We start from the raw sequence: 15,050 nt of genomic DNA, 5'->3' as shown, positions 1-15,050 counted from the left end.
AGTAAACACACTAAAAATTAAAAAGAAATAAGTCAAATTAAATAGTTTATATTTATTTAACTTCTATATCCAAAATATTACCATGTCAACAACTAATAAATATAGAATCAATAGTGGGATTTTACATTCTTTGTTTTGTACTAGTTTTTTGAAATGTGGTATATAATTGAAAAGTAGAGCACGTCTCAACATCAATTTGCTAAATTTTAACTAGACAGCCACATATGGCTAGTGGTTAGCATATTGCACAATATAGGTCTAAGTTAACTTTTTATGAACATTATTTTGCCAGAATGAAAAGATGCAATAAAATATATACTGTTTATGTTTTTGTTAGTAGCTAACAGGTGCATCCCTTCAGGCCAGAAAAAAATATATATCCTGCTTTATTTCTCCTTTTGGGAGTGTCCTTGTAGGATGCTCTCAAAGTATAACTTTTAACCCTCCCCATCTCATATCTTAACTCAAGTGTAGTGAATTGCTCCCACATTAAATGTTTAAATTTGAATATTTGCAAAGAATGCATTATACTTTTTATTATATTGTATGTAACTGAATAACCATTAAACCGAATTGCAACTGACAGGTTGACAAAATGCCCTGTTTTATAGGCGTGTGATTGAATATGTATTGATTTTGATTTTAGTTCTCTTGTTTTGGAAGCGCTGTACATAATTTCTGGCCTCCAACATTTCTGGCCCTTGGAAACGTCCCAGGCTGTGGGCAATGGGCCCCTAGTGCCAAATGCAGGAAACTTCCCTGGCTGGGGCCACATTTTTCCCACGCTGCTTACAGAACATAGATCTGCTCTCACCTTTTGGTCTCCCTGCAATTGGCACCTATAACAGGCTTTTGCTAACTTAAGTTTTGGTCACTTAAGTTTTGCCATCAGGATATTCTGTTTGCTTTCTTTTTTTCTTTTTTTTTACAGCATTGGTAAATTTGCCCTCATTTCTTTTCTATGACTATTTATTTTCCATTTCTGATTTAAGAGAGGGAAGGATTGTGTCTGTTATCCTATCTACTGTTTAACAAAGGTCCTAGTACCTTGTAAACACCCAAACCTTAGATAAGCGAATGAAAAAAAGTGTTTGTTGTAAGGAGATGTTCAAAGCTCATTTTACCTAAATGCAGGGCAGAGGTTGTCCATCTGATAGGGACCCAAGGTTGCTCTGAGCTGCACACCACCTACAAAATGATTCCTTTGTATCCAGTGTTTCTAGTACGCCAAGGCTAGAGAAACTTTTTTTTTTAACGTAAAGCTTATAATAAAGCCTTATAAAACAATCTGAGATTTTCTCAATAACTTACATCTTAGTAAGGTCATTTACGTTTAGTAATTTATGTTGTTCTTTCTTGCATGGTCCTATTCTTCCTATTCTCTAACTTCAGAGAATTCTTTTGCTTTTTTAAAACTGCTTTGTTTTTTCCTTATTCTCTAAATCTGTGGTTCTCAATCTTGGCCTATTTTGCTCCTCCCAGGGAATATTTATTTGGCAATGTCTGGAGACATTTTTTTGTTGTCACAACTGGCTGTGAGAGAGGGTGCTGCTGTCATCTATCGAGTAAAGGAAAGGGGGTGCTGCTAGAAATCATAAAATGCACACGCTGGCTCCCCAGCGGCAAAGAGTTATCCATCCCGAAAGGTCAATTGTGCCGTTTGTGAAATCCTACTCTCAGTTCACTTTAAAATAGTGATCCTGGAAAAGAACTCTAATACAAAAAGATACGAGCACCCCAATGTTCGTAGCAGCACTATTTACAATAACCAAGACATGGAAGTAACCTAAGTGTCCATTGACAGATGAATGGATAAAGAAGATGTGGCACATATATACAATGGAATATTACTCAGCCATGAAAACAGAATGAAATAATGCCATTTGCAGTACTAATGTCATTTGGATGGACCTAAAGATTATCATACTAAGTCAGACAGAGAAAAACAAATACATGATATCCCTCATATGTGGAATATAAAAAAAGTGATACAAATGAACTTATTTACAAAACAGAAATAGACTCACAGACATAGAAAACAAACAAATGGTTACCAAAGGGGAAAGGCGGGGATGAATTGGGAATTCGGGACTGAAAGATACACACTACTATATATAAAATAAATAAACAACAAGGACCTACTGTATAGTACAGGGAACTATATTCAATATCTTGTAATAACCTATAATGGAAAAAATCTAAAAAAGAATATATATATATATATATATATCTGAATTACTTTGCTGTACACTTGAAACATTGTAAATCAACTATACTTCAATTACAAAAACAGTGATCCCTGTTTTATTCTTAAAATGATTATTAAATTTAAAAAAATGATTGCTTCTATTTATGATATACCTTTTGCTTTATTGTAACTCATACTTTTCAAGTCTTTAAAAAAAACTTAGATGTTTTATCCAAGTTAACACGTTAAAAAGCAATGACCATTTACCAATATAATTCTTTTAAAGACTTTCCTCTCTGTTTCTTTAAATGTTGGCAGATATGATGAAAGTTTTGATGACTATCATCATGTAATTCTATCAGTTTAATGTATCTTTGTTAATCTGTTTTATAGGTCCCTTTAGATGGAATATAATATAGCAGAAGCCTTTTCATCGAAAGGATTAATGCCTGCATTATCATTTCTGCAATAAAAGAGAGAGCTAAGTGGTAGAGGCCACAGACACCTCAAACCTGGATTCCACAATACTGCATTAAGTGCTGGAGTTTTTATTACCCTGCTGTAGGAAAGCTTTTGCCAATGCTTACAAGGAACTGTTTATCCCTGCTGCTCTGGGTCCTGTTTGATGGAGGTCTCCTAACACCACTTCAACCTCAGCCACAACAGACTTTAGCCACAGAACCAAGAGAGAATGTTATCCACCTGCCAGGGCGGCGATCACATTTCCAACGAGTTAAACGTGGCTGGGTATGGAATCAATTTTTTGTGCTGGAGGAATACATGGGCTCCGAGCCTCAGTATGTGGGAAAGGTAATGGCGTTTTTCTTTTGATAATAACTTGATAGCAGGGGGGCTTATGCATTGTGTATTGTGTATGGATGTTTTGCACAGGAGTTGACCAAACCAGTGAGTAGAACACTGAAATTGAAATCTGAGAGACCTGGTTTCTCTTCCTGACTCAATGGCCCAGGTAAGCTTTGGAATATCATTTAATCCCTCTTTGCTTCCATTCTCCCTAGTTATTTTAATGAAGTTAATATATATTGTGTTCCTATTTTTGGCATTATTCGCCAAAGACATGCAGTTAATATGTGTAAATGAAATTAAACCTGTTACTATAACACATTATTGGTCATAGCCATTCTGGAATTGTTTACCAATGAGAGACAGGAAAAATCAGCAGGTATAAATATTCTACATTTTTGTTGGTATCTTTGAATGACCAGAATGTCTCCCTTTCCCTCCCTCTTAAAAAACATGATATACCGTTTAGATTGTGGTTCTGGAGTATAGATGGTCTCAGACGTATAATGGTTTGATTTAGGATTTTTTAACTTTACAATGTAGTGAAAACAGTATGCATTCTGTACCCGCATAACCATTCTGTTTTTCACTTTTAGTACAATATTCAGTAAACTACATGAGATAGTCAACACTTGATTATAAAATAGGCTCTGTGCTAGATGATTTTTCCTGAGTGTAGGTTAATATAAGTGTTCTGAGAATGTTTAAGTCTGGCTAAGTAATGATAATCAGTAGAATAGGTGTATTAAATGCTTTTCGACTTACAATATTTTCAATTTACAGTGAGTTTATTGGAATGTAACTCCATTGTAAGTTGAGGAAGCTCTATATTTGATTTGGCTTGCTTATACTTTATAAATAATTCCATTATTATAGGCTTTACAAGCTATTTATGAAGCTATTTATGGCTAAAGTAATAAATGCTGGAACCCAGATATGTACACATAAATCTCAACACAATACACAAATTTTAATCTTATTGTAATTTTGAAGAAATTAAAATTTTTTCACAAAATAGTTGATGGCAACTATCTGTTTCAGCACATTTATGTTTCACTGCTATTTTTCTTACATAAAATTTTTGACTCATGTCCATAATAGATAGACCTTATCAATGATACCAGAATATTTTCCAGAAAAATAAATATTTTATGTATTTTGATTTTGTTATTTCCATTTTTTAATTTTCTAAAAGATTTTTCTATGGCTTTAATAAAAATATTTATGTTTGAAGAGAGTTTAAAATAAATCCAAAGACAGAAATGGGAAACCGTAGTAGAAGGAGTATTAGGAAGCTGATATAGAAGATTATGTCTCTGGAATATTAAAGTCCCTAGAGGTTTCAGAAAACCTAAACTAATGAGAAACAAGATGAGTCTTATGATTCTAATACTGGCTCAAAGGAAGCAAATCTATTCAACATCTAAATTCTTTGCCCTATGATTTTAGAATTTACCTTTTGGAAATTTATTTTTAAAATATTGAATAATACGGTGGGGAAGGTCTTCAGATAGAACCTTGTTGAAAAGGAACATGTAGCCAGGGTTGCCCTTGTGTTACCAAACACAGGTTCATGTGCCCGATGCACCGTGAGGTCAAACACACCAAAACATCAAAGTTTGGAGCAGAGAAGGGTTTATTGCAGGGCGATATAAGCAGATGGGTGGCTCCTGTCCCAAAAACCCTGAGCTCCCTGAAGGATTTCAGCAAAGCACTTTTAAGGCAAGGTGAGGGAGGGGCGTGGTTAGTTGTTGCAAACTTCTTGGTGTTGGAATCCTTTGTTCTTGCAGCTGTCCACATAGGTCAGGTCAGGATGTTCCTGTAAACCTCCAACAAGACAAAAGTTATTCTCTGTTCTGCAACTTTTTATCTCTACATGAATGGACTCTTAAAGGTTAGAGTCTTGAGAATAGGTTATCCTGTATATTTCAAGCTATAGGCAACATTCTTTTCCAAAAGGTGCAGAGCCAGCATGACTAAGCATAGGCAACAGAGTACAAAGGTAAAAGAAACAGATCTAATATGGAGTCAGATTTGTTCTTCCCTATTACACTACGGTGTATGGGCCCTGAGCAAATTTATTTTCTCTGGGGTACCTATCTATATATAAAATTTGAGTCACATCAAATCAGTCTTTGAGTACCATTCTGGCTGTCCAATTTTTAGTGATCTTGCAAAAAATATACAGTGCCATTTAGCAGGAGTAATATCCTTGACAGGCCGTCTACTAGGAATCAGGGCCTGGTCTTGTGGCCCTGGGACAACTCCATAGGTGGTAGTCCTGAGGTCCATATGGTACCTGGTGAGCCCCAAAATTGAGCAGAAAGTCAGAGAGACCCTTAAAGGAGAGAAATGTCTACTGAAGCCCAAGCAATTCCAATCCAGCCCAGGGCACCCCACTCAGATGGCATTGCTCCACAAATAGCCCTCGGCACAAGACGGGCCTTAGAAACTTTTGAGGAAAACACTCCAAAGCATGGATGTCCCCTGATGTTACCGTACATAGTTTCTGCTTATATGGTTCCTCTATGTGATCACAGAATGTAAAAAATCACTAAACTTTTCTATGGTGAGATAATTTCATGTTGTCCTAGAGCACTCGTTTCTTGTGAGTTAATTTTGCATAAGGATTGAGTTTTCAAATCCAAGACAAATGAAGAGGTAGCATAGCTCTAGAACTCTGCCTCCTGGGTGTCAGTTATATCAACTCTGCTTGTGATGGAAGCTGGACATCGCATTGAGGTTCCAGGCAAATGTCTGCTGAGAAGCCATTCTCTGGTTTTGACTAAAGCAGATCCATAGCCTTTACTTGCCAGAATTTGAGGTGAGAAAGTTGACCTTTTGTTGAAAATTTAATGGAATTGACTTTTAATCTATCCTAGCTAGAGTAGAATTTCACATCCCAATGGACATGATTAAAAGGATCTAGAAGCTGCTTATGCAAGTTTTGTTTGATAGCCTTGAATTCTATTTTTATAGTTGCTATGATAGTATGGAATTCATCCAAATCATTTAAGAGATGAATTAGTATTTATAAATAGATTTAAAAGGTCTAAGATCTAGCCTATTATGAAATTAAAATATTATTTTCATAGACACATGGTTCCCTATTTGTAAAGTATAATGAAAACCCATGGTTCTCAGGCAATGTATGTTTCTAATGCAAATGAAACAACAGTTGCCAAGATTTCCTTTCCACATGGAAACTAATTAAAGTTTAATTAACTCTGTCTTGATGATTGTAGATGTGGGAATAGTGATATGATAACATTGGGACCAAGTCAAGCATTATAAATATGTGTGTAAACATATAAATATATTTGTGCTCCTGCTTTTTTCTAGAAAGGCTTTGAGACAGTTCATAGTAAAGCAAGGTACTATAAATAATATAGAACTCTGTGTCAAGGGTGTGCACAAGTGTCAAGCACAATGGTCAACTGAACTATTGTAAGTGAGCTTCAAATTTAACGTATGTTTCTTTTCAGCAAGAACATACATGGAAAGTATTAATTTGTAGAGTTCCCATTATTGGAAACTCCACTTATTGAGAGAAAAAAGGAATTTCCCTACCTTCAAATATAAAAGAATTTCTTCCAGTAGAAATTAAAGGGGGGTGGTTGAGTGGCTTAATAGATATTAGCCTCAACACTGTTATATTTAATATTTAAAAGGAACAGGTGTTGTTGTTGACATCCTTTCAAGAAAGACCAAACCTTGGTGTTGCTTATAATGAATATTATTTTATATACAAATACATCCCAAGGGTGTCGAGAGGTAAAACCAATGCTTTTCTCAAATAGACATTTTGGATTTACTACAACACTTGGGCACGTGTAAGGTGCTGTATTGCAGAGCAACACAGAAATTAATTTGATCAGCAAACATTTTAAATTCATTTATTACCTATTGCTCAAAGTCACCTCAAAAAATTATTATTAAAGACACACACACGTGCACATTTGCTTACACACACACACACACACACACACACACACGCACGCACAGTAAGTTGCTTATACCAACAAATATAACTGGGTGCCTTTGTCTGTATAGTACTAAGTTATGTCATAGCCTCAAAGCTATGTATCAAGAAAATGCTACCCATCTTATCTTCAAATAATAATTTAGAAAATTGGGTTGTCACTTCAGATGATCTTTGTTAGCAGCAATTCTTAAGTCAAAAGTGTTTAAAATGGCAGAAAGATTAAGAATTGAAGCATATCTAAACCCTAATTTCAGAGGCATTTCTTTATTTAACATTTTTCATTGAGAATGCATTACCATTTCAGAAAGCATTAAGCCTTGTGGGGATAAATTTAAGTATGAATGTCTTTAGATTGCAATTATAACAGGTAAGCTTTATTGAGCATCTTAAGGCAGGATTTTAAACCCTTTACTTACCAAAATTTATGTAGTCTTCACAACAGCACTAGGAGGAAGATTATTAGTAGCCCCATTTTACGCATCAGAAAAGTGAGGCACAGAAAGTTAAATAACTTCCCATGGCCCAACACCCAGTAAATACTGAGACTGGGATTTTAAGCCAGGTAGAGCGGGGTAATTCAGTTTCATTGCACCAGAAAATATCACATTTTATTGTCCTATAAGCATCTTAGGAGTGAACAATAATTTTAATACAACAATTAATTTTAATACTGTGACAAAGACCCTATGAGGAGCTGTGGAGACAAAGGAAGGTCTATGACTATGCCTAGAAGATGGAGGAGGAATTCAAGGAAGGCTTTGCAGATGACGAAGCACCTGAGATGAGTCTTGAAGGATGACTTTATTTTTTCAGAAAAGATAGTCTGAGGAAAAGTTTGTATAAACACTGAGGCTTGAAAGTGCTTGGTGAGCCTCGATGACCGTATTTCAATATAGTCAGAGTGTGAAACCAACATTTCAGAGTAGGTAAATAGAGAAAGTGCAGAGGCTCAAGTCTGGTACCAAGATCAGTAATATTTGTTCTTTTTATTTTTTTTTAATTGAGATATAATTGACATAGAATAGCAGTTTCAGGTGTACAGTGTAATGATTCGACATTTGTATACGTTGTGAGATGGTCACCCCAATAAGTCTCGTTAACATCTATCACCACACAGTTACAATTTTTTTTTCTTGTGATGAGGACTTTTAAGATTTACTGTCTTAGCAACCGTCAAATATGAATACAGTATTATTAAGTGTAGTCACCATGCTGTACATTACAGTATTATTTGTTCTTAAAGGCATCAGGATCCATAGTATCTAGGTTGAGGATTCCCATGGACAGAATTACAGTTCTAGAGTGATTACTCAGAGATCCATTTGAAGGACTTGGAGACAGAAAAACAGACATGGAGATAGGAGCATACAAAGGAGAAAGTTACAGTAGAATCGTCCCAGAAGTAATAAAGGAAATTGGATATTAGAGTTGGACATTTGAAAGGTAGACAATAGAATATTTCAAGATCCATTGGTCAAGACAATATAAAGGATGAGACAAATAATTAGTAGATAATCATATGTAAAGAATGAGAGGGAGAAGGGAAAAAAATGATTCCTGGCTTCTGTTTTGCTGGTATTCTGTATAGATTTGGTTTTAGAGTAAGAAATAAAAGGATCACTGCTAGACATTATATATCCAGAGTTGCTTAGAAGTATCCAGGTGAAGTATCTCATAGATATTTAGATACATTAATCTAGAGTTCACAAAAGATCCTATGGTAGAGATACAGGGTCAGGAGTAATTGGTATACAGATGGTGGTCAAAATCACATAAGTGGGTAACAAGCTAGGAAAAATTACAGAGAAGGTATGAGAACCCTGATTTTTAACAGCAAAGCAGATGAAGAATAGATAGATCTAATTAATAAGAAGTAAAAGACAAACGTGTAAGGGTGTTATGGAAAGTAAAATGAAATAAAGAATAAGAAATGACAAATAATGTCAAACTCCACAGGTCAAATTAAACAATGACTGGAGCACCTCAGTTTTGGGGGGGAGTCATTGTGATGGAATAGAGAGAAGAGTACTAAAAAAGAAGTCCAAGAGAAACCAGGATGGAACTACAGACACTAAGGTTCCAAAGAGACATACCAATAAAAACATATGCTTTTTTATATACACGCGCACCTCGGCGATATTTCAGCTTCAGTTCCAGACCACAGGGTTAAAGGAAACATTGCAATCAAGTGAGTCACACACAGTTTTTGGTTTCCCGGAGCATATAAAAGTTAGTTTGCACTGTACATAGTCTATTAAGTGTGCAATAGAATTATGTCTGAAACAACGACGTGCATACCTTAATTTAAAAATACTTTATTGCTGAGGGGTAAGATGTGACAGGGTGAGAGAGTGGCATAGACATATATACACTATCAAATGTAAAATAGATAGCTAGTGGGAAGCAGCTGCATAGCACAGGGAGATCAGCTCGGTGCATCGTGACCACCTAGAGGGGGTGGATAGGGAAGGTGGGAGGGAGGGAGATGCAGGAGGGAGGAGATATGGGAACATATGTATATGTATAACTGATTCACTTTGTTATAAAGCAGAAACTAACACACCATTGTAAAGCAATTATACTCCAATAAAAATGTTAAAAAAAAAAAAGCAGAATAAATCCAGAAATTTCTCTTGACAAAAAATATATATATATATATATTTTATTGCTAAAATATGCTAACTAACTGTCATCTTAGCCTTCAGCAAGTCGTAGTAGAAACATCAAAGATCACTGATCATATCACCATAAAAATATAATAACAAAGAAGTTTGAAATATTGGGAGAATTACCAAAATGTGACCCAGTGGCAGGAAGTGAGCAAATGTGTTTGGAAAAATGGCATCGATAGACTCGCTGGACACAGAGTTGCCATAAAACTTCAGTCTGTAAAAAGTGTAATATCTGAGAAGCACCATAATGTGAAATGCAATAAAACAAGGTATGCCTGCAAGTGTGTGTGTGTATTCACATGTATGTGTGTGTGTGTGTGTGTGTGTGTGTATATATATATATATATATATATATATATATATATATATATACACACATAAAAGTCAAGGCAGTAGCAATGGAATTTCATTTTTTAAATAAGTATATGTAGAATTTGTTTTGGATTAGTAAAAAAATAGAATAAGAAAGGAAGAAAAATAGAGATAGTATAATAGCATATTAAAATGGCTATAACTGCACTGCAAAATTATTTGCCTATCTGGAAATTCTTCTAAATTAACACAATATTGAGATGATGTTATGACTCATGTATATGTCTCTTTGCATCCAATAAAAATGCAGATTATATCATAAAGTTATACTAACACATTTATAAGTTATTTGCATGGCTCAACATCTTTCTTTCTCCCTTTCTCCCTCCCCCTTCCATTCTTTCTTTCTTCCTTCCATTCTTTCTTTTTCTTTCTTTCTTTCTTTCTTTCTTTCTTTCTTTCTTTTTTCTCTCTCTCTCTCTCTGGTTCATGAGTCACATAGCTTTTTGAGAAGCCCATAATGTGCTTTTTATGGTTCAGTTTACTCCTAAAGTGTGAGCTTTCAATATCAGAGTAATTCCTGCTCATTTGAGATTCAAGGTTCATCACACCAGCTCAATCTTCATACAAGATTTAAAACTTTATGCATCCTGTTGACTCCTGCCTCACTTACATATCTGAGAACCTTTGCAGTATATTCAAGCGCCCTAAATCAAGGTCTTGTTTCTAATCCATTCTGCTGCCAAATGGATTGACCTTGCTGCTAATCAAAGCATCTTTAGCTACCTGCTCTTTCTGTAGCAAAACATCAGAATAAACCATTAAGTAAGCCTGATATTTTATTACACACCTTGGTTCTTAAACATATCCCTGAGTTTTATAGTTTCTCTCAATACATGAGGCTGTCTTTGAAGTAATCATTTTGGGGTATGATTAGACAGCAATATATCTAAAAGGAAAATTGCTGAAGTAGAATTTGAGCAAATAAATAACACAGTATGCTAAAGTTCTTGTCAAATAGTCGATGCCCATTGTATGCCAGTTCTTCTCTCTCCTTCACAATTTATTTCTCGCTTCTAGCATGCTGGTTGTTTCCTAATAGCTGTACCATAAGGGTCTAATGGGATTACTTTAATCGAACTGGCAGGGCCTTGAATGAAATTCAGCTATCTTTAAATCAATATGTGAATCATTACAAACAACATTTCAAAAATAACATGGACAGCTTTAAGATTTGAGCACTCATTTCTTTTTCTCCTTCTTTCTTCTCCTCCTCCTCTCCTCCTCCTGCTGTTTTTCCACCTTACCTCTAATTATCTTTCAATCCTTCCTTTTCTTCTGACCACTTCTCTATATTATTTAGGGATTTGCCTGAGTAGTGACTTAAAAGCTAAGATAAAGAGTTCGGAGGCTTTGATTCTAATTTCCAGGTCTTATAATAATTATCCACACGAAAGCACATGTGTGTCGATCCACATGACTAAGAACATAGTGGAACATCATATACCCAGATGATGCTGTCACCAGGAATAACCCAAATGCATTTGTCACAGACTTCACAGTACAGATCACTCTGTGTGTGTGTGTGTGTGTGTGTGTGTTTATGTGTATGTGTGTTTCCAAAATTTTTTCGGTAAAACATTAGTTAAAAGAAAGTTCATTGGATTCTTTGGAAAACAGTGCTCTCTGTTGGCTAACATTGATGAACCACTACCGCTTATGTATTATACCAGATGATAAAAAGTGGGGCCCAATGGAATGATTAGGGAAGTACCCTGGGAAAGGCCACCTGTATGTAAAGATAACAGAAAAAGCAAGTACAAAGTGACCTGAATGATAAAGATTTCAAATTTAATGTTCATCTTCCAACAATATTGAATTGATGAATTTATGCCACAGGTATGCCGCTCAGACCTACACTTGTAATATAGAGGGGTTCTTTGGACACACTTTACACGTAACAGATATCTGAGAAAAATTCCTTTTTCTTGACTCTGAAAAAAGTGAGACCACTGTCATAGGAGGTACTATCTATGTATGTTTCATTGTTTGTGAGGAGCAACATAATTTATTGCTACTGACATTTAATCAGTACAACTAATATATGAAATTACTATTATGGAAGCATATGTTTTCTACTCCTGGAATTTCCCATAGAGATTGCATAAAGGAGATTTACTATATAGCATATATCAACGTAACCACTTTAGAGTAGACTTTTAATGCATATTCATTCTCATTATTTCTTTTTCTGTTGTTGTTTTATGGCATTTGTATACTTTATTTTTTTTAACATCTTTATGAGGTATAATTGCTTTCCAATGGTGTGTTAGTTTCTGCTTTATAACAAAGTGAATCAGCTATACATATACATATGTCCCCATATCTCCTCCCTCTTGCGTCTCCCTCCCATCCTCCCTATCCCACCCCTCTAGGTGGGCACAAAGCACCGAGCTGATCTCCCTGTGCTATGTGGCTGCTTCCCACTAGCTATCGGTTTTACATTTGGTAGTGCATATATATGTCCATGCCACTCTCTCACTTCGTCCCAGCTTACCCTTCCCCCTCCCCATGTCCTCAAGTCCATTCTCTACGTCTGTGTCTTTATTCCTGTCCTAACACTAGGTTCTTGAGAACCCTTTTTTTTTTTTTTAGGTTCCATATATGTGTGTTAGCATACAGTATTTGTTTTTCTCTTTCTGACTTACTTCACTCTGTATGACAGACTCTAGGTCCATCCACCTCACTACAAATAACTCCATTTTGTTTCTTTTTATGGCTGAGTAATATTCCATTGTGTATATGTGCCACATCTTCTTTATCCATTCATGTGTCGATGGACACTTAGGTTGCTTCCATGTCCTGGCTATTGTAAATAGAGCTGCAATGAACATTGTGGTACATGTTTCTTTTTTTTTTTTTAAATAAAGCGCATTTTATTTTTTTTTAATTTTATTTATTTATTTATTTATTTATTTATTTATTTATTTATGGCTGTGTTGGATCTTCGTTTCTGTGCGAGGGCTTTCTCTAGTTGTGGCAAGCGGGGGCCACTCTTCATCGCGGTGCGCGGGCCTCTCACTATCGTGGCCTCTCTTGTTGCAGAGCACAGGCTCCAGACGTGCAGGCTCAGTAATTGTGGCTCACGGGCCCATTTGCTCCGCGGCATGTGGGATCTTCCCAGACCAGGGCTCGAACCCGTGTCCCCGGCATTGGCAGGCAGATTCTCAACCACTGCGCCACCAGGGAAGCCCCCATGTTTCTCTTTGAATTATGGTTTTCTCAGGGCATATGCCCAGTAGTGGGATTGCTGGCTCGTGTGGTTGTTCTATTTTTATTTTTTTAAGGAACCTCCCTACTGTTCTCCATAGTGGCCGTATCAATTTACATTCCCACCAACAGTGCAAGAGGGTTCCCTTTTCTCCACACCCTCTCCAGCATTTATTGTTTGTAGATTTTTTGATGATGGCCATTCTGACCGGTGTGAGATGTTACATCCTTGTAGTTTTCGTTTGCATCTCTCTAATGATTAGTGATGTTGAGCATCCTTTAATGTGTTTCTTGGCAGTCTGTGTCTTCTTCGTTCTCATTATTAAATAGTACTGCTGCTTTGTTGTTGTTATTGTTTTTGTTGGTGTCCTTGTTTTCTGTCAGCTATCATGAACAAGCAGTCTTCCACAGTTTCATGAATGTTGGAAGAAAACATGAGATGCCTGGGTCAGAGACAAGGGACATTCCTACCCACAGCACAGCAGGCAATAGGAGCATCAGCATCATCGAGTCAGTTCCCATTGCCTCAGGTGTCAATGGGCAAAATGCATAGGTCAGATGGGTGCCACCACATGCTGTGGGTTCCATCACAGGAGAGGAACCCTAATATTTCCCGTCCTTCATTTGGAAGGGAGATATTATCGTTATTTTGTTGCATTACAAGCATTATGTGCACCTTGCTTTGGAAGAAGACAATATATCTCAACATTTCAAATGTTGTAGCTATATAAAATTCTTGAAAATATAGTCTTGAAAAAGGGCATTTGGTGCTTTCTGTGTAAGACCTGCAAGAACAAAAGAGGCAATGGAGAATTATCTCTCAATGTGATATGGTGTGTTGACTCACTAAAGCAACACCAAGTAATACAGTGAGTTAGAAGTTAGGATCAGTTTAAATACCTTCTTCTGCCAGCTAACTGAATTGCTTTTTCAGTAGTCAAATGACAGCTCTCTTTCTCTCTCGTTCTCTTTCTTTTTTATGCAACATAGAAAAATCATATTCTCTTCCATTCTGAATTTTGGACTCAGAATTATAAATATAAAGGAGTAGTGGAACTGAATGTATGAAGAAATGTCCCAAGTCTACTTCTGGCCCTTAGTGATGTTGGTCTCCACAAATGAACTATCTTCTCAATAAGTATAACCTTTTCAGTATGCATTCTTATTTTTTATCTTAGTGATAGAAAATAATTTGTCTTTTAGCCACTGGGTATGAATAATTGTTTGGAATATAACCTCCTCATAATTAAATTGATAGTCTCACTCCTTGATTAAAATTACTATTTCCATCATAAATGGTGACTTACTGTAATAAGAGATGAAGAGTTCATATAGAATTAAATTTCTCTTTATTTTACAAAGTATTCAGTGATATTTAATTTTGAAATAACTTGAGATAGTTTGGAATTATTTATGGGATTTTATCATACTTTCAGCCATCTATTTTAAAGGATATGAGATTGTAATTCAAAATGTTTTCAAAGTGATGGGCAAGGATATTTTCGCATGATATATAAAAGATTCTAAATACAATTCTCTGTTGAGTAGACTTATAAACTAAACAATAAATTGGTAGCATTGACAAGAGGGAATCACAGTTATGTTGGCCATGTCAGCTACTATTGCAAATTCATTTCAAACAGTAACTTTTGAGGCCATTTTAACCAGTGTTGTAGCTTTAAAAAACAAAGAAAATAAATTAAAACACAAGGAAAACCATACTTTGAAAATAAAGCCAGATAATAAGAAATGGTTGAAAACATAACCCTCCAGTAATTTTTCACTTCACTTAAAACATTTTGAGCATCAAATAGGAAAA

The 15,050-nt window shown here is 35.7% G+C and overlaps 1 protein-coding gene across 1 annotated transcript in view; it reads left to right on the top strand.

Annotated features, from left to right (window-relative positions):
* The window catches only part of CDH12 (cadherin 12), a 1,005,439-nt gene that overhangs the window by 728,872 nt on the left and 261,517 nt on the right, over positions 1-15,050 (top strand). The window contains exon 4 of the mRNA XM_007188231.2: positions 2,582-2,998. Within this exon, the coding sequence (XP_007188293.2) occupies positions 2,768-2,998 (231 nt within the window). The 5' untranslated portion in view covers positions 2,582-2,767. The remainder of the gene's footprint in view (positions 1-2,581; positions 2,999-15,050) is intronic.

This window comes from Balaenoptera acutorostrata, chromosome 2 (genome assembly GCF_949987535.1).
Source record: "Balaenoptera acutorostrata chromosome 2, mBalAcu1.1, whole genome shotgun sequence".
NCBI classification, from domain to species: Eukaryota; Metazoa; Chordata; class Mammalia; order Artiodactyla; family Balaenopteridae; genus Balaenoptera; species Balaenoptera acutorostrata.
Note: the sequence above shows the minus strand (reverse complement) of the source record. Positions and strands in the feature narration are given on the sequence as shown.